This window comes from Lolium perenne, chromosome 7 (genome assembly GCF_019359855.2).
Source record: "Lolium perenne isolate Kyuss_39 chromosome 7, Kyuss_2.0, whole genome shotgun sequence".
NCBI lineage: Eukaryota > Viridiplantae > Streptophyta > Magnoliopsida > Poales > Poaceae > Lolium > Lolium perenne.
Genome location: NC_067250.2, coordinates 225,821,141 through 225,839,901, shown reverse-complemented (window position 1 = coordinate 225,839,901; position 18,761 = coordinate 225,821,141). Strand labels below are relative to the sequence as shown.

Sequence of the window (18,761 nt, the reverse complement as noted above, 5' to 3'; positions counted from 1 at the left end):
CTAGGATTTCTGAAACCAAAAACAGCAGAAAACAGCAACTGGCACTTCGGCATCTTGTTAATAGGTTAGTTCCAGAAAATGCACGAATATGACATAAAGTGTGCATAAAACATGTAGATAACATCAATAATGTGGCATGGAACATAAGAAATTATCGATACGTTGGAGACGTATCAAAGGTCCCATTTAAACTCTTCTTTATTGTGCGTGAATGATCCCGAACAAGTAGTATCCAACAAGGTTTTATCTTGAAAAGAAAGTCTTGCATAGAAATTATCAATGATGATATTACCAGGAAGCTCATGAATGGGGCATTTGAGCATTAAAGACTTCAATCTCCCCCATGCTTGGGCAATACTCTCTCCATCATGAGGCCAGAAATTATATATGCGGTTTCGGTCTTTGTGAATTTCACTTGGAGGATAGAATTTAGAATAAACTAGAGGCATAATATCCTCCAAATCAAGAGAATGCCTATTCTTCAACAATTTATACCAATGCGCCGCTTTACCGGACAACGACATAGAGAATAGTTTCTTCCTCACTTCTTCCATAGAGATACCTGCACACTTGAATAACCCGCATAATTCATGCAAAAACAGTAAATGATCTCCAGGATGGACAGTTCCATCCCCTTCATAGCGGTTATCCATAACACGTTCAATAATTTTAATAGGTATTTTATATGGAATACTTTCAACATGTGGATTTAAAATATCACAAGCATCATTAGAGTTATCGCATATGGGAGATAAAGTATTATTAGAGAAAATTTTCTCCCCTAAAGATGGGAAGCTAAAAAGATCATAAAAACTAGCTTCCTCAAGCTTAGACTTCTCCATAGCATTAGCAGTAATTGCGTTCATACTAATAACATTGCTACTAGCATGCAAATAAGGTTCTGTAGGTTTTTTAATTTTCGCATCACACAATTCATGTATTATTTCAGGAAATAGATTAAAAAGCTCACTCTTGTTTTCCATTATGCCTAACTAGTGAAAAATAAAAACAAGAAACAAAAAGATGCAATTGCAGGATCTAAAGGAAATAGCTTTGAGCACTCACACACCGGCAACAGTGCTAGGAAATAGCTTAGTAGTCAGAGGATGTGAATACCTTTTACCTTACCTCCCCGGCAACGGCGCCAGAAAATAGCTTGATGTCTACGCACGCTTCTATTCCTGTAGACAGTGTTGGGCCTCCAAGATCAGAGGTTTGTAGAACAGCAACAAGTTTCCCTTAAGTGAATCACCCAAGGTTTATCGAACTCAGGGAGGTAGAGGTCAAAGATATCCCTCTCAAGAAACCCTGAAATTACGATACAAGAAGTCTCTTGTGTCCCCAACACACCTAATACACTTATCAGGTGTATAGGTGCACTAGTTCGGCGAAGAGATAGTAAAATGCAAGTGATATGGATGAATATGAGTGGTAATAACAATCTGAAATAAATATGGCAGCAAGTAAACATGCAGTAGAACAGTAAATAAACGGTGATTCGATATTTGGAAACAAGGCCTAGGGATCATACTTTCACTAGTGGACACTCTCAACAATGATCACATAAATAAATAACTTCTCTTCACTTGTGCTACTTCCTCACACTCTCTTGTTGGATAACAAACACCATTCATTGTGTAGGGCTACAAAAGCACACCTCAAGCCGGAGTAAACAAGCTCCACAACATCCGGAGTTCATATTTAAGTAACCTCTAGAGTGCATAATAGACCGTTGCAATTTAGACCGAGTACTAACATAGCATACACACTGTCAACAATAGCTATGAAAGGGGGAATAGATCGCATCAATACTATCATAGTAATAGTTAACTTCATAATCTACAAGAGATTACAATCATAACCTACACCAAGTACTACATGATGCACACACTGTCAACATTACATCATGGAGGAGGAATAGACTACTTTAATAACATCACTAGAGTAGCACATAGATTAATAGTGATACAAAGCTCATGATCACATAAAGATCACATGGGAGAGAGAGATGAATCACATAGCTACCGGTAGAGCCCTCAGCCTCGGGGGAGAACTACTCCCTCCTCATCATGGGAGACAGCAATGGCGATGAAGATGGCGGTGGTGTCGATGGAGATGACTCCGGGGCAATTCCCCGTCCCGGCGGCGTGCCGGAACAGAGACTTCTGTCCCCCGAAACGGAGTATCGCGATGGCGGCGGCGTCCCTGGAGTCTTTCTGGAGTTTCGTCAATTGGTATAGGGTTTTCGCGTCGCGAGGGATATATAGGCGAAAGGGCAGCGTCGGTGGAGTCCTGAGGGGCCCACACCATAGGGTGGGGCGGCCTCCCTCCTGGCCGCACCGGCTGATGGGGAGGAGGCCCTGGGCCTCCTCTGGCCTGGCCCTTCTGGCTCCGTGGGTCTTCTGGCGAAATAGAATTTTTGTGATTTTTCTGGATTTTTCCGAGCAATTTGGTTTTTGGGCCTTTTCTGCAATAAACAGACATAATAAACAGAAACTAGCACTGTAGCATCTTGTTAATAGGTTAGTCCAATAAATGCCTTAATATGGTGTAAAGTGCATATAAAACATGTAGCAATTGGTATAATATAAGCATGGAACATCAGAAATTATAGATACGTTGGAGACGTATCAAACGGCGGGCGCGGGTCGGCGACGCGAGCGTGTCTGGTGGGTTCGCGGTGTCATGGCGAGGGGCTGGGTGAGAGGAGGGGGGCAGGGGTGGCGCGAAGTGGCGAGGCGATGCGTGGTGCTGTGCGTGCCCGTGGGCGTGCCCATGCCGTCTTTGGCATGCGCAGGACGTCGTGGGTGCGCGCCTGTCTGGCGCATGGCGGCCTCCTCTCCGGTGATGGCCTACTCAGGTGGGTCCATGGGAACAAGGGGAGGCTAGATGGCATGGTTGCTAGGGTTAGAGGTGAGAGGAGAAGGGGAACATGGGAGCATGGGAGGTGGCCGGAATGGCCATGGCTTGGCCATGTCTAGCCCTCCATTTAGGGTTCCTATACATGGGTTAGGTTTAGACGGGACCAGGGGATAGGGTGAGGTCAAGTGGTTAGAGGATTTGGGCCAAACACTATTGAGAATAGTGTTTTTAGATTTGGGTTAAATTTGAGCACCAAGTGTTTGTCCAATTTGCCTTAGGCATGAAAATTTGAAAATTGTGAGAGGGATGAAATGGACTTGCTTAAAATGACCAGAGACACACAATGGTGGTGGTGGCATTTGAAAATAAAAAAAGAAATGCAAAATTTCAAAGTGGGTGTGATGTTGAATTTGTTAAAAAGTCCCAACTTTGCTTGAGCATAGCTTTTGATCTAAGATGAATTTGTACTGGTGGTATTTACCAAAGTTGTTCACCTTGATGTGTAATTGGATGAGGTGCAAAGAGTTTGAATAGTTTGGTTTGAAAATCTCTAAATACAAAGGCTCAAAGTAGGCATCAGGCTAACATTGGCAGATTTGACCATTAGTGCATGTGAGCACAATTTGATCTCAAATTTGATTTGAGTTTCTTTGATTCCAAAAGTGTTTATAAGTGTTTAGTAACATTCTCCAAGCAATGGCACAAGCCAAATTGGCCTAGGTCAAAGTTTTGCAAAATGTCCACAAACACATGTGTGTGTTGAATTGGATTTTTTTCCTATTTTTATATTTTGGTTCACTTGCTCCCAATGAGCATGTGTTAGGGTCTAATTGGAGTTAGATTGAGTCTGAACAAAATTCAAACCATTTGGGTAGGGTATGAGGGTATAGGGCAAGATTTGCCATTATGGCTAAGTGCCACATATGCTTCCATGTACCTTTTTATTTTCTTTTTGTTTCACAAAGGAAAAATGGTGAGTAAGCACTAGGTTGGTTTTGTTGAGATACTTCAAGCCATCTAAACAAGACAGATCATGGCATGATTGATTATTTGCAAAGATAGCTATTTGCTCTCATGTGTTTTTTTTCTCTTATTTTGTTTTCTTTTCTAGTTGTTTCTCATATGTTGAAAAGGGTAGGGTTTAGGGTTTAAGGTCAATTTCCAAAATACTTTAACAAACAATCATGGCAAGAATCATCACACACATGCATGAGCACTATGCTCCTATCTTAATTTAATAAAAGTTTTTGTTGGTTCCAAAATTTGGAAAATAGGGAAATTCATTTTCTCTTTGTTTTAAAATTTGGGATGCTACAGCGTCCCAAGTTGAGGCGTTGTTGGAATCCCAATGGGGATCCATGCGCTGCTCGGGGGCAAGCTCGACGTAGTAGTGGTGGGTGATGGCCGCACGCCGAGTTGTACCTTGGGGTCGGGGGAGACCGGTACGCCTCCGGCGCCAGCCAAGGGGGCATATGAACCCCGGCGGGCAGGGGTAGTTGGAGGCGCTGAGCGCCTCCACCTCCGCGTGGGTGAGGGCAATATCACCGGACGCCATGGGTGAGATGTGTGAGAGAAATCTGTAAAACTAGAGTGAGATATGGCCCTTCTACCACGTCCCGCCTTCATATAGTAGCGACAATGGCGGGAAGCGGTGGAAAGGGCGGAAAGATGTAGACTGAAATCGGTGGAACTAGCGGGAAGATGTAGGCACATCTCGCTGCCAAGACTAGCCCGCGGCGATTTTCCAGCCGTCCGGCGCCCCCGCTAACCTCCCTTTCTAATGGGTTCGCCCTGGGGGTTCCGGATGGAAAGTTGGGCCGCGCCGGCTGAAAAACTATTTTGGGGACCACTGCTCAGCGCGATTTTTAGCGTCGGCACCCCAAAAGCATATAGAGGACCTTTAGAGAGGGCGAGTGGAGATGCTCTTAGGGGTTTAGAATATTGTAGATGTTGCCTGCACCGAAACTGCATCATTTGACTAGATCCGTCTCAATTATGGATAGACAAACTTAGCTGGTTCCTGCCCAAGGTTAGGACATCTTCACTGGGACGATGCATCCTGCGATCCAAAATTTTCGTTTTTACCCATTTAGGGTCGGCCCACATATAAAATAGGTTGGCTTGTTCGGTTTGCCCGGACAAGCGTCACACTGGTACGACCTAATTTGTCTGGCACTCTTTTTTTCTTCTCAATTCGCAATCGTGTGTCTGCAGCGGGGGAAGGCCGGCGTGCGGGGTTGACGCGGCGGTGCGGTGCAGAGCGAGGACTACCGAAGACGGAGCAAGATGCTCAAAGCAGCGGAGATGCGCCAAAGCAGGGACCTCCATTGCGCAGGAGGGCCGCGGGGCAGAGGTTGGTGTTCTTGTTGGCAACCCGTCACTCAAGGAGGCCAACCTCGACCTCTCCTCATGCACCTCAATGTCTTGAGGAAGATGAATTCCAGGAAAAAAAACTAACAAGTGGGATCATGTGATATTTTGGGTTTATTTTGGCTTACCACATATTTCTTTTACAATTTAACATAAATGAGTTTTAAGGTTTCAAAGTTTACAGTATTCTGAGGGCGCATTTAGTCTGACCCGGGAGCTACTACTGAATCGGACGTTCCTAACCGCTAGACTGCATGCGTGATGAATCAGACGGAGATTCTCCCTCAGGGAACACGCGCCATAAATCCTCTCACCGCTCCCACTCCCTCTCACTCTCCATCTCTACTCTCACCCCCAACACCGTAAAATCCACCAAATCGCTCTAACGAGGAAGAGCGGACCGGAACATCGGCGGTTGCACCAACACCGACACATCCACCACATCGCTCTGACGAGGAAGAGCGGGACCGGACGCGTAGAAGAAGGCGACACTGACCGCGGGTGCGACCGGCACCTACACGGCGACCGTGATCGAGACCTGCACGGTGACCTCAACCTCGACATTGGAACGGTTGTCCCCCATGGTTGTAAGCTCCATCTCGTCTGACACTCGTTTTGCCTAGATCTGCAGGGACATGCTGCTGTAGATTTGATCTGTTTTTAGGGTAACCAATTGGGCATGGTTAGATTTGTGGATTAGTTGCGGGTTTTCTCGATTTAGGACAATCTGATAACGGTTTTGACAACTACAACAGCACCTTTCTTCGATCTGTTTGTTTTGTCTAACATGCACGGTACAGTTTTTCAGATCGGTCAACATTTAGCTAGTACATGTTTCGCTTTTTCCAATGTTGTTGTGCTTAGAATTTGCTAAATGTTCGATTAACTCATACAGTGTTGAGTCTAGATTTGGTATGAGGCCAACAATGCATGCCGATGATTAAAAATATGACAAAGAACCTTAGGGAAGGAGTGAGCGAACCATGCCCATTGTACTAACACTCAAGATTAAAAATGTAATAGGTTCACTTACACCGTCCATTTGATATGTCTCTCCAAGTATGAGGCCCTTCTTGTTGTCACTGTGATGTTGTCTAGTTTCTACGGATGATTAAACTAGGACACCATAATCTCAGGATGGAGTTACTGAGCTATGTACATTGTATTAACACTCATGGTTAGCAATGAACTAGGTTCGCTAACTTTATTTCTGAAATATGTGTGTACATTCATAGTATGAGGCCGTATATATGTTCATTGTGTCTGTGTTATGTTTGTAATGGCCAATGATTATAACAAAGTACCACAATTTGATCTAAGGATGATCTGCAATACCTAGGGTTGTGCAAATAGACAGTACTATTACATGCTTGTAGGTCTTGCATGGCATCTCTTATCTTGTGAATGCTACTTTGTATGAGAGGCTCCCTATGTTCATCATGGATTCTTCTTGGATAGTGATTGAAATGTGTCACCATGACGGTGTTACATTGATGTTATCCAACCTTGTACATTGCACAAACAGTTCTTCTTGTGCATACTACTTGGTTGGATAGCATCTATTGTGGTACACATTGTGATCAACTAGATGATGCTTTGTACTTGTTGATGGTTATATGATGCTTTTGCTTCCTGATGAGTGGATATACAACCTTGTACATTGCAGAAACAGGTTCTTGCTTTTTCAGTAGGCTATGATGGACTCCGGTGCACCTGTGCATGTGCAGGTTGTTAGTGAGGAGTCGTGCAAGAGAACTAAGGAATGCCGGCAAACATTGACCACTTCAACAACAAGGAGGGTCCAGAGCACTTCATCAGGGTCATCTTACAGCCTACGATGGGGACGTTCCCAATCCTAAGGATTTCGTGCCATGGTTCAGCAAGATCCCTTCGATGATCACCCTAGTCACCAACACAAGGTGCAATTGGCCCGTGAAGACCAAGTTCGACGGTTACAAAGCCATCATCGATCAGGGGTGGGCAACCTTTGCCATTGCCCACAATCTTAAGGTTGGAACTTCCTCACTTTCTACAAGGAAGCTCTGGGCATCTACAAAGTGGTTATCTTTGACTTTACTTGATGTGAAGTGATGACCATGTGCCCGCACAATGGTGATACCACCAGTAGGGTTGTTGAAGATATAGACTGATGGTGTCGTTAGCTCTACTGATTTGTCTCAAGTATATATTGTCGATCGTTTCGCCAAGCTTCTGGCGTACTCTGTGACAAGAGAGAGCCACAAAAGCTAAAAGGCAGGTTTTGTAGGACAGCTATCCGACCTGCGATGTTGTATGGCGCTGAGTGTTGGCCAACGAAGATACGACATATCCAACAGTTAAGTGTAGCAGAGATGCGCATGTTGAGATGGATATGTGGCCACACAAGAAAGGATCGGGTACGGAACGACGATACACGGGAGAGAGTTGGGGTAGCACCGATTGAAGAGAAGCTGGTCCAACATCGTCTCAGATGGTTTGGACATATCCAACGGAGGCCTCCGGAAGCGCCAGTGCATAGCGGACGGATAAAGCGTGATGAGAATGTTAAGAGGGGTCGTGGTAGACCAAACTTGACATGGGAGGAGTCCGTTAAGAGAGACCTGAAGGTTTGGAATATCGACAAAGATTTAGCCATGGATAGGGGTGTGTGGAAGTTAGCTATCCACGTTCCGGAACCATGACTTGGCTTCGAGATCTTATGGGTTTCAACTCTAGCCTACCCTAAATTGTTTGGGACTGAAAGGCTTGGTTGTTGTTGTTGTATATATTATTGATCGTTTGTGAACTTATGCTCTGACTGTTCGTCATGCTTGAACCTATGAAGAGTCGATCGTATCGATCGTAACTATGGTACACTCCTTAGTAGTTAACTCGTATGTTTGAACTTATTCGAATGTTTATTTGTGTACTGTGTATGCTAACCTCATCTCACGCGAGAAGAGTTTACCATACTGAGTATCCGGCCGGCAACCAAGCATCTGCTTGCTTTTGGGTTGCTTCGTGGGCTACAAGCCCCGCAACCAAACACACTCAGCCGAGATCTCCACTCAGCCTGAAAAATCCATCACGAGCAACCAAACAAATCGTCTAAAGTGACCAGGAGCTCTTTTCAAACGGGCTAATACCCACTAAGACAATCCCCAAGGAGCCCTAAAATTGATCTAGGCTATCAAACACGTCCTAAACATGCTATAAGGAGCTAGCATGCGAGTTACGACTCACCAACTACTACCCCCTTGCTGGTTTGGTGTCAAGTGTAGACAGCGCACTTGGCTTTTGTGTTGTCACTGGAACTTTGCTAGTATGTCTTTCCCTGCTAACCTTCAACGCTGACAGGAAGAATTTCAATAAAAGGAGTGGTAATCCATGGATTAAGCCTGTTTTGTTATTAGTTGATGGGCAGATTTGGTCCAGATCCAGATTTCACATACCGTACATGTGGCTGTCATGTGGATGTGTAAGTTGAACTATATAAATTAAAAATATTAAGCAAGATTGACAACCTGACAGCTAGCCCACAGCAGTACATACTAATTATATAGCTATGCGTGTTAGGACAAAACTATTTTCCAACAGCACAGCTGTCTGCCCGTGTCATTACTTTGTTTTTTAGTCAGATCAGAACCCAATGTTACGGTATAGTTAATTGCGGGCTGAGCTCCTCTACAGTTATGTTATAACTGTACCTGTGCTGTAGCTAACAAAATCTGCCCTCTATTTTAATCAAACGGTCCCCCATTTTATTACTCGGCGGTAGCATTTTCTGGTGAAAAAAAGAAAAGAATTGACGCGTAGAGGCCCAGTCCGTCTAGTGTCTTCTACTGTCGGAAATCAGAGCATCAGCTAGCTACAGCAATGGCGAAGGGGATAAAATTGGTACGATGCCTTCGGCGGCTCACCCCACCCCGCTGCCCCAGGCCGGAGACGCGTACTTCGGCCGGCATATCCCGGCGGCGGCGCAGCCGGCAGCTCGTAGCTGGAGGCGGCTGACCCGGATGCTGCAGGCCCGCGGGTAATTTCTGTGTGGCGCGTGTTTCGGACCGTCGACCACGACCGCAGCGGTAGCATCGACGAGCAGGGGCTACAGGACGTGTTCGGGGCCATCGGCCGCGGCAGCATCGACGAGTGGGAGCGGCATGACGAACGGGGGGTGCAGGACGCGTTCCGGGCCGTCAACCGCGACGTGAGTGGCAGCATCAACAAGCGAGAGCTGTAGGACGAACAGGAGCTTCAGGACGCGTCACAGATGGGTAAGGCCCCACGAACCTTCATCTCCCAAGCTCCATGAATCAATTTGCGTTCTGAACTCAATACTGTTTCAGAAACGTCAGTGCTCACAATCTTCTTTGTTATTCCAGTTGAGTAATTAGATGGTAGATGCTCCCAATCTGGGTTATTCCAGTTGACTAATTAGATGGTAGATGCTCTTCTCATGTACTACTCGTTGGATGGTATACATCTCTCAAGAAACTGAAGCAGATAGGATAGATGGGCAAGCTGAATTTGTAACTTCAGATTATGAACATAGTTTAGTACTGCAAATGAGATCTTTACATAGGAGAAAGTCACAAACCCGAGAACTAGTTTCCAGTATGTATCACGAAAACAAAAAAGAATATATTTGAAGTGTAAAGTTTCTTGCAAATGAGATCTTTATGCTAGGAAAATTGGAGAACTAATTTCAGTATCTATCGCCTATGTCATATGCTAGGAAAATTCATATAGTTCTGCAAGTCCAAACTGTCGTCAACTTGGCCCTGCATATTAAGAGAGATAGAACTGATTACACAACAATATTCATATATTTCTTAACAGTGAATTGTAAACATGTTAAGTCGAATACCATCAGCAAACGAGTCATCCACCCATACTCCTGCAAAGCATTCTCATTTATTCCAGCTGGTTGCTCTGTAGTTGCTTGGTGTTGTGCTGCTGGCGTGTCCATCTGTCCTCTCTAAGCAGACAAGTCAGAAAAAATATTAGTCTATATTGTCATCTGTAAATATATGTAATGTGTTTAGATAGGTTTAAGAGATTTACATAACAAGATTTTTTTTCGGGTACGAGTTCAGCTTTCTTCTTTTTCTTTTTATTCGGGCGCTGCTTGTCGATCCATGATTTATTTCTTCTTGAGTTTTTCTTTTCTGTTTCCTTTTTCTTTAGGCACGCAGTCTGTAAACTACTATCTGGTTCTTCACATGTAGCTTCACTTCTGCATGTACTACTAGGAGCTTTTTCTTCAACTTGCTTGCTAAGGTTCTCCAAGGCATCATCTACTAGTTTCCTGCATTCTTCGGATATGAGTGCTTTGGAAGCTATGCCATGGAACTTATGAACGAAAAACTTCAAGCACAACCTATCTTCCATTCTTGGGTCCTCCAAAACAATATTTCCATAGCTGTCCTGAATAGTGCCGCTTCGTGCTTCTCGAGTCCACCGCTTCAGAATATAGTGGCTCGGAAGATACTTAATATTCATGACATCAAGAGCTTTCAAAGCATGACTGCACAATATACCAAGTCGTTCAAATTGCCCACAATTGCATAGAACTTTTTGCTCTTCATGATCAACTATAACTTTGCTCTCTTCTTCGTATGTGCTTTCTGGATCAAGACTTGCAATGGCAATATTATATACATTGTGTTCTTCGGATGGCTTGATATATGCTGAGATGGATCTTTCATATTCATTCTGAAAATCTTCAAATATGCACGGTGTGTATACCTTGCTTGCCTGTATTATTGCAGGAGTCCTTATTCTAACTCTAGGTAATTTTTTTCTAGATTCATATTCCTCATTTAGCTCATTATCTCGCTTTCCTTGCACAACCCTCTCTAGATGCTTGAAAAAACGAAGAATGTCAAGATCAGATTTCAGATGGTTTTTCAAGTCACTGTTCAAGCTCTCGCTTAATTGTGTGCTTCTCATCCCTAGAGTGTAAGCATTCCTCATGAAACATCTTGCCCATTTCTCTTTTACTTTATATATACTGTCCAACCAAGTTTGTGTATCTACCTTGCTTCTTATGGCAGTGAAAGCTTCTTCAAAGGCTTCCTCATCCTCATACTTGTACATGCAAGCACTGAATTCAGCAAGAACATTTGGGCTGTCCTCATCCTTTTTCTTTTGAGGTAAGTGTTTGATGGCATTTTGCATTATGTGAAAATTGCATAATCCACGCCATGCTTCTGTAAATACTGCATTAATTGCCTTACCCATTGCAATATCTTGATCAGTAAAGATAGTTCTAGGCTGCTTTTTGTTATGCACAGATAAGAATGTGTCGAATAACCATTTAAAAGAATCGAATGTTTCATCATATAGAAGTGCAGCCCCAAAAATTACTGTTTCTCTAAAATGGTTGAAGCCAACAAATACACCAAAGGGTCTGTATTCTTTATTTGTCCCAAATGTAGTATCGAAGGTGACAACATCACCGAAATGAGCATAGTCAATGATCATCTTAGCATCAGCCCAGAAGATATTTGTGATCTTTTCATCGCAGTCTAGCTGTTCATCATGTTGAAATGCGGGGTTCTCTGACTTTCTATCCTTAAAGTACTTAAGCATGGTTCCGGCTTCACCATACATCATCTCCCTTTGACGCTTGGTTCGCAAATAATTCTTGTGATCACGACGTATGTATCCAAGGTTTATTGTCCCACCAACCTGCCGACTTGCCAACTCATGGGCTCTTTTTGGCACAATTCCTGAATCATCCGCTGTTTCAATCTCAAAAGCTTGCAAAGCTGAAATCTTCCGCTGTGATGGCATCAAGTGGCATGTTTCGGGCAACTGCAGGACATGATTGTGTTCAACATCCAGCTCATGTACTTCATAATTTCCTACTTCTCGGTCAATAGTGATTCCCATCCGAACTTTACAGCCGGTTCTCGTTTCTGCACGGGGACGCCTTGTATTATGGTCTCTCTTGTCTTTTGCATGATAGCCCTCATTGGAACAAACGTATCTCGCCGAAGTGACTACTCCAGCAATTTTGCTCTTGTTTTCATAGTTTACCCTTACATCAAATCCAATATGACCTCCATAACAGTTCCAGAAGTTCCAAGCCTCAATTGTAGAATTAAACTTCATGCCAATTTGAGGCATCCAAGTAGGCACCTTATTTGTCCTGTGAAAAACATATATAACATAATTTATTCGTCTGCTCGCACTAAGCAAAAGGATGATAGAGATTGAAAAATGAACAAAACTGACTACACCTGTTCTGATCCTTTTCCATGGCGTTAGTCTCAGTAGCCATTAGAACCTACTTTTTCCTTTCTTTCGTAGTTACTGGTGACAGAGAAAATTCAGTACAAGAATTCTATTGCATCCGTTTGAATAAGATTGATATCTTCTTTTTCGTTGCTAGGAGGAGTCCAAATAGGAGATTATTTGCATCTTTTGCAGAACAGCATACACCTTGGATGAGCGGCAGAAGAATGAGAGGGGGATGCTAGGAGATCGAGTCCAAAAGGGAGATCATGGGCGTATACCTTTGGGCGAGCGGGAGAAGCAGGCGAAGCAATTGAGGTCGAACAGATCGCTCTTTGGCGTTCTAAAAACTCTGATCTGTGTGTCTTGTTTGGCGCCAATTCTTTAGGCTTAGGAGATTTTCCCTCCACGGGAGTATTAAGAGCGAGTTTGTTTCCAAATTACCAGCGCAGTTTGAGGGGAGGAAAGAGAGCCATCGAGTCATTTTTTTTTCAGGAAAACGCTTCGGCAATCATACCCGTACGATTAGAACGAAGGGCTGATTCTAATAGCTACAGCACATGTGCTGTGATAACTCAACTGTAGAGGAGCCAAGCCCGTTAATTGCTAGTTCCCCTTTCGTTCAGTGTAGCCCCCTTTATCTTTTTCTGAAAATGATTCAGTTAGTCTCCCGGTCTGAATGAGCAGGGATAACCATCCATTTCAGAGGTACTTGGGAGAAAATAGGTAGAGATATCCTGATAGCATGCTACGCACAATGCATGATAAAACTGAAATTTCAGTCCTCTTGTAGGTATGAAAGTGCAGACATATTTAGAGCAAATTTAAATTCAATTAAGGGATATTCAAAATAAAACTAAAAGAAAAAACTCACATGGGGTCCTTTGACGCGACCTAGTTGCCGCAAAAATAACAAGCTATAGCCATATGGTAATATGGGGAAATAACTTTCACAAAAAATGCTGTCATGTGAGTTAACTTAGCTTTGTACCCAAAATGATCATTTTGATTGCAAAACCCTATCAAACTGATCGATAATAACCCCAAGTTTGGCACAAATGTACATATTGTCATGACAAAAACTACCAAATATATGTCATACATAGTAGAATAAAACGAAGAGGAAAAAAAAACGGTTCGTTCTCTGGCGACAGCCAAGGCGACCTGGCGGCGGCAGTGAGGGCCTGAGGGGATGGGGGCGTCTCCGGCCACCGGGGGCATCTTGCCTCTCGGATGGTGCGGATCGAGGGAGGCGATCTCGGCCCTGCCGAGTGGAGTTCTTTCCCTCAGCGGGCGAGGGATATTCTTCGACTATCGGGAAATACAAGTAAGTGTATGGATTTGATGCGGCCGAAGGCAAGGGCATTCATGAGTAAGGATTCAATCGTTTTTTATGGAGATCGAGAGGTGAAGAGGGGCAGTGATGTGCCAGCGAAGCCGGAGATCTCGCCTCCCCGTTGTATTCTGGCGAGGAAGGATAGCGGGAGGGAAGACCAGAGGAGTGATTTTTCCGTTACTGTTCTTCAAATTGGGGATGAATGTGTTGATTCAGAGCCAATTAAGGTAGATTTGAGGGCGAAATTTCAGGCGAAGGGCCATGAGCGTGAGTATTTCTACAGCCTGGGAGGAAGTGTATTCAGTATCCATCTCTACTCTGCTGCTCGTCTCTGCTTTCATTCCTCTTTGCACAGTCCTATGGCTACCTCCAGCAAGGTGAACTTGGGAGAGAAGGGTGGATCTGCGAGGGCGCTTGTGATTGCAGGTGCCCCGGCGACCACGGTGGAACAGCAGTCCACAAGGAGAGAGGGCAAGGCAATCATGCCGGCTCCCTCTGAAGTGGAGATGGCTGTCATCGTCAACATGGATGCAGCTTTCCGAGCTGTTAAGGGGTGGCTAGTGGTGGGCAGGCTGATTTCAGCCTACCGTGCCAACCCAAAGGCCATCATCGATGGGCTCAAGCCGGTGTGGCGTCTGCATGGTGAGGCTGAGGTGCAGCGCACCGCGAGCCACGACGACCGGTTCATCGTCAAATTTCAAGCTGTTGCGTGGCGGACCCTGGACGCACAAGGGTGATGCTGTCCTCTTCGCCGAGTTCGACGGGAAGGGCAAGGCTGCTGATGTGAAGCTGGATGCCATGCGTATCTGGGTTCAGATACGGGATCTCCCATACCCACTCATGAAGGTGGATATGGGTTGGCTGCTAGGGGCAAACCTTGGCAAGGTGCTCGCGGTGTCCAACAGAGATGGGGTCATCGTCGACGAGCATCTCCGTGTCTGGGTAGAGCACCCGGTGGATAAACCCATGATGAGATGGGTCAAAGTGCAACTAGAAGGAAGTGCTGAAGAGATACGTTATTTTGTCAAATATGAGAAATTACCTTTCTTTTGCTTGTGTTGTGGAATCATAGGCCATACTTCGGAGAGGTTCTGGAGCTTGTTCGTGTCGCGTCCTATTCGACCCGCATCAGAGCTCCGCGCTACAAGCAAGAGAAAAGATATGGCAGCCCCTCGTCGTCAAGTTTGGGGCGGCCAAGTGGCTTCATCAAGCCCCAAGATGTACCAACCATCCAAGGTGATGTGGAGGATGATGCCGTGGAGGACGGTGCCCTTAAGGCGCCCGTGGAGGTGATTGAGGTCGTCTCCTCTGCGGTTATCAAGCTGGCGGTGTCAGTGGAGCCTCCTCCTCCGACGGAGGCGGCCCCTGCTTCTTCAACAACTCCTAGGGGGGCATCCCAACCCCTCGTGCTGGTGGCTCCAACAGCTATGGATGGGGACCGCTCTCCCTCGACCAATCCAGCCAAGCTGGTACTTCATCATCAGCCGATCAACAATCAGAAAGAGACTGCAGACTTCACCAAGCCGCTGGCCAAGACGGAGCAGAGAGCTGCAGTAGGTGCACCTGAAGAAATGCTGGCCATGAAGCGCTGGAGGAGGCTTTTCAGAGAGCAAGCTGCCGAACTCGATGTTGTTCGGTACGGGGGCGTCAAGCACTTCATTGCTGGAATCCCTGAACCACCGGCAACGGATGAGGCCGACGACAACAGTGACTTACCTGTGGCTGCTGATGTTGATGGGTCTGTGACCCAAGTGATGGGTACAGATCAATTAACTAACTTATCTTCAGGTGCAGATGCTAAGCTTGTGATCCAGTTTGAAGAAGTCACTACTGCCAGTATGGGGAAGAGGAAAGCTGAGGATGTGAGTGAATCATGTAAACGTGTGTGTGCTGGTAGTGTGGGTGATGTGGGTGTGTGTGAGGGTTCTATTGTACATGTAATAGAGGAGGTGGGGGTTGGAGTGGGTGAGCTTTAGGAGAGGGTGGACGATTCTGGTGGAGTGGAAAAGGCTCAGGTGGAGGAAGAAAAGGAAGCAACCGGCCTTGGGGCTGCCGGGAAACTGACAGGCGCGGTTGTGGTCGCCCGTCAGGAGCCATGAAAATTCTCAGCTGGAATTGTCGGGGCTTAGGCCGGCCCGAGACAGTTCAAGAACTTATGAGGCTTATGCAGATCCACCGGCCGAAGATTTTATTTCTTTCTGAAACAAGGAAAAATAAAGTGTTTGTGGAGGGGCTTAGATGGAGGCTAGGCCTTAAGCATGTGGTCACCTTTACTGAAAAAGGGAAAGGGGGTGGCTTAGCTTTATTTTGGGATGAGAGTGTTGATGTCCAGCTGTTCAGGTTGGATCGTCGTCTGATTGATGTAACAGTGCATGATTTGCCAGTTGGAATAAAATGGCGATGTACCTTTGTGTATGGATGAATGGATCGTAGCGAACAAGAGGGGGGGTGAATGACGCTACGGCAAGTTTTAACCTTTTTCAATTTTAGCGCAACGGAAGGTAAAGGTGATAACTTTTGCAATAGCAATGATCCTACGATGAAGCTAGAGCATGTGCAACAAGTAAAGGAAACAACAAGGTAGTAAGAGTAAGGAGCGAGACAACCGGAGGGCGCGGAGGCGAGGCGAGGTTTGTTTACCGCAGTTCCTTCCACAACAGGAAGTACGTCTGCGTTGAGGAGGTGCTAGTCTCACACAAGAGACTAGACGGCCACACCACGAAGGAAGGCCTCACCTTCTTCCCCGAGAGAGCTCCACGGCGGTGCTCTCCCTCTTCCACTAAGGCACCGGTCGAGGCGGTGATTCCTTCACAAGGTTGGGCCGAGCTCCACACACAAGGATGCTCCCAACACCCTATGGAGCTAGTACATCACCAAGCTAGACTCAATAGCTGCACATCTCCAATGCTCCACCATAGGAACCCATCTCCAATGCTCCACCAAGGAACCCTTCCAATACTCCACCAAGAAGCTCTTCCAGTGCTCCATCAAGAAGCTCTTCTAGTGCTCCACCAAGAAGCTCTTCCAGTGCTCCACCAAGAAGCTCTTCCACCAAGGAACCCTAACTCCAAGATCCACTAAGGACTACCACGAATTGGTGAACTTTCTCTCGGTAGAATGAAAGATCGGGGTCTCCTCCACCACCTCACAAAGTATGAGCAAGATTGGTTGGGTGGATGAGGAGATCCCCTCAATTTTGAGCTCAGCAACAATGGAGGAGAGAGAGAGAGAAGAGCTGAGGCTGGCTGGAGAAGAAGGGTCCTTTATATAGGTCCCTCCAAATTCAACCGTTACTCACTGTTTTTGCCTAAGCGGTACTACCGCTTCTGGAAGCGGTACTACCGCTCTGAGTTCGAATCCCCACTGAACTTGTCCACGTGGACACATTGCGGTACTACCGCTCGCGGTACCGCTTGCGGTACCGCAATAGGGTCCAGACCTTACTGGATCCCAAGCGGCACCCGAGCGGTACCAGAGCGGCACTACCGTAATGCGTTACGGTACTTAGCGCGGTACCGTGGGCGGTACTACCGCCCTCAAGCGGTACTACCGCTCAAGGTACCGTGAAGGTACCGCATCGTGTTCTGTGGGACACTTCCATGTGCAAGCCTCAGAGCGGTATCACGGGCGGTACCAGTAGGGGTAGCGGTACTACCGCTCCTGGTACCGGTAGTACCGCTATGGCTAAAACAGCTTTTCCTCTCTTCCTCTCCTACCATGTTACCTCACGACACACACACAAAACCAGAAACCCTAAGAACTACGCTTCGGTCTTCTGATCATAATGTGCTCAGCGAGGGTACCGTGCATCTTGCAAACCTATCAATGACAAACTTTGTGCACAGTTAGAATTGTTTGAGTGTTGTTATCAAACACACAAAACACGGGATATGGATCTTGCTCTTACAATCTCCCCCTTTTTGGTGTTTGATGACAACACACGAATTTGCAATAATTCATAGGATATTATGATAAGGTATTTTGGTTTGCAAGTATAGGCGAAGCTCCCCCTAGATGTGTGCTTATTTAAAATATGCATTTGTATACAAATGCACACATCCTAGCTAGAGAGAACTCCCCCTAAATTTTACAAACCAAGCACAAGTGCTAAGATGATCATATGACAAGATTATGTAGCACAAGTACACTATAGAGGCAAGAAAATTTGTATATAGGGGAGTTTGGGTGAACCTTTTCATACCTTTGCCTTGAGAAAACCCAAACTCACCATAATAATAAGTGCCTCCATAGGAATGATATGGCCAAACAAAGAATAAATAATGGAGACCATTGACCATTAAGCTACGCACGATTAAGTCTTAATACAAACGGGGGGATCGGGAGATCCACGAATAGAGTAGCAAACACACATACGAATAAAGTTCCGAATAACTAGGGGAAAGGTTTGATGCCAAGGCCGAAAGAACCAAAACGAAGCCACCAAGCCCTTGGCATCCCCATGCAAATTCCCGTCCTAATAGATCAACTTCTCCCCCTTTGGCATCGAGACACCAAAAAGGGAGAAGGAGCATACTAGCGTCCCAAGGGAATCACTCGTCGTCGTCATCCTCCTCGTCATCATCATCCTCGTTGTCATCACCTTCATCCTCGACGTCCTCCTCCTCTCCATCATCATACTCTTCATCTTGGGCAAGGCCTTTGCCATGAGGTGGCTCGGGGATGGATTCCTCGGAGCTAGACCAAACAAGCTTTGACTTCCACTCACCGGGAGGAGTGATGCTGTCCTCGGAGCCCTCGGAGACCGGGAGTTGCATGTGCCTCATCATCGCCTTTTGGCGTTGGCAGATCTTCTTGTTGTCGTGATGAGCTTGGTACATCCTATCTTCGAGGTCCCTCTTGAAGCAAAAGGACTTCTTGAGGCGAGCGGTGAGCTTGGCGAAGAGGCCCTTTTGCTTGATGGAGTTGGGCACATAGTCGGAGTCGTCGCTATCGGAGTCGTCGCTATCGGCCTCGT

General features: G+C 45.8%; 2 protein-coding genes across 5 annotated transcripts; one reads left to right on the top strand and one right to left on the bottom strand.

Moving 5' to 3' along the window:
- Positions 1-10,026: 10,026 nt before the first annotated feature.
- Positions 10,027-12,345, bottom strand: LOC139833163 (protein FAR1-RELATED SEQUENCE 5-like). Its single transcript, XM_071823349.1, has one exon. It carries the CDS (start codon positions 12,340-12,342, stop codon positions 10,225-10,227), a length of 2,118 nt encoding a protein of 705 aa, XP_071679450.1. The 5' UTR covers positions 12,343-12,345; the 3' UTR covers positions 10,027-10,224.
- LOC127313768 (uncharacterized) lies at positions 11,265-18,378 on the top strand. Of its 4 annotated transcripts, none has more exons than XM_071823350.1 (2): positions 11,267-11,363; positions 12,608-18,378. In XM_071823350.1, exon 2 carries the CDS (start codon positions 13,684-13,686, stop codon positions 14,521-14,523), a length of 840 nt encoding a protein of 279 aa, XP_071679451.1. In that variant the 5' UTR covers positions 11,267-11,363; positions 12,608-13,683; the 3' UTR covers positions 14,524-18,378. The 4 variants fall into 3 exon arrangements, with proteins under 4 accessions (XP_071679453.1, XP_071679451.1, XP_071679454.1 ...); XM_071823352.1 differs by having other exon boundaries at positions 11,265-11,363; positions 12,646-18,378; XM_071823351.1 differs by having other exon boundaries at positions 11,269-11,363; positions 12,611-18,378.
- The last annotated feature ends 383 nt before the right edge of the window (positions 18,379-18,761 follow it).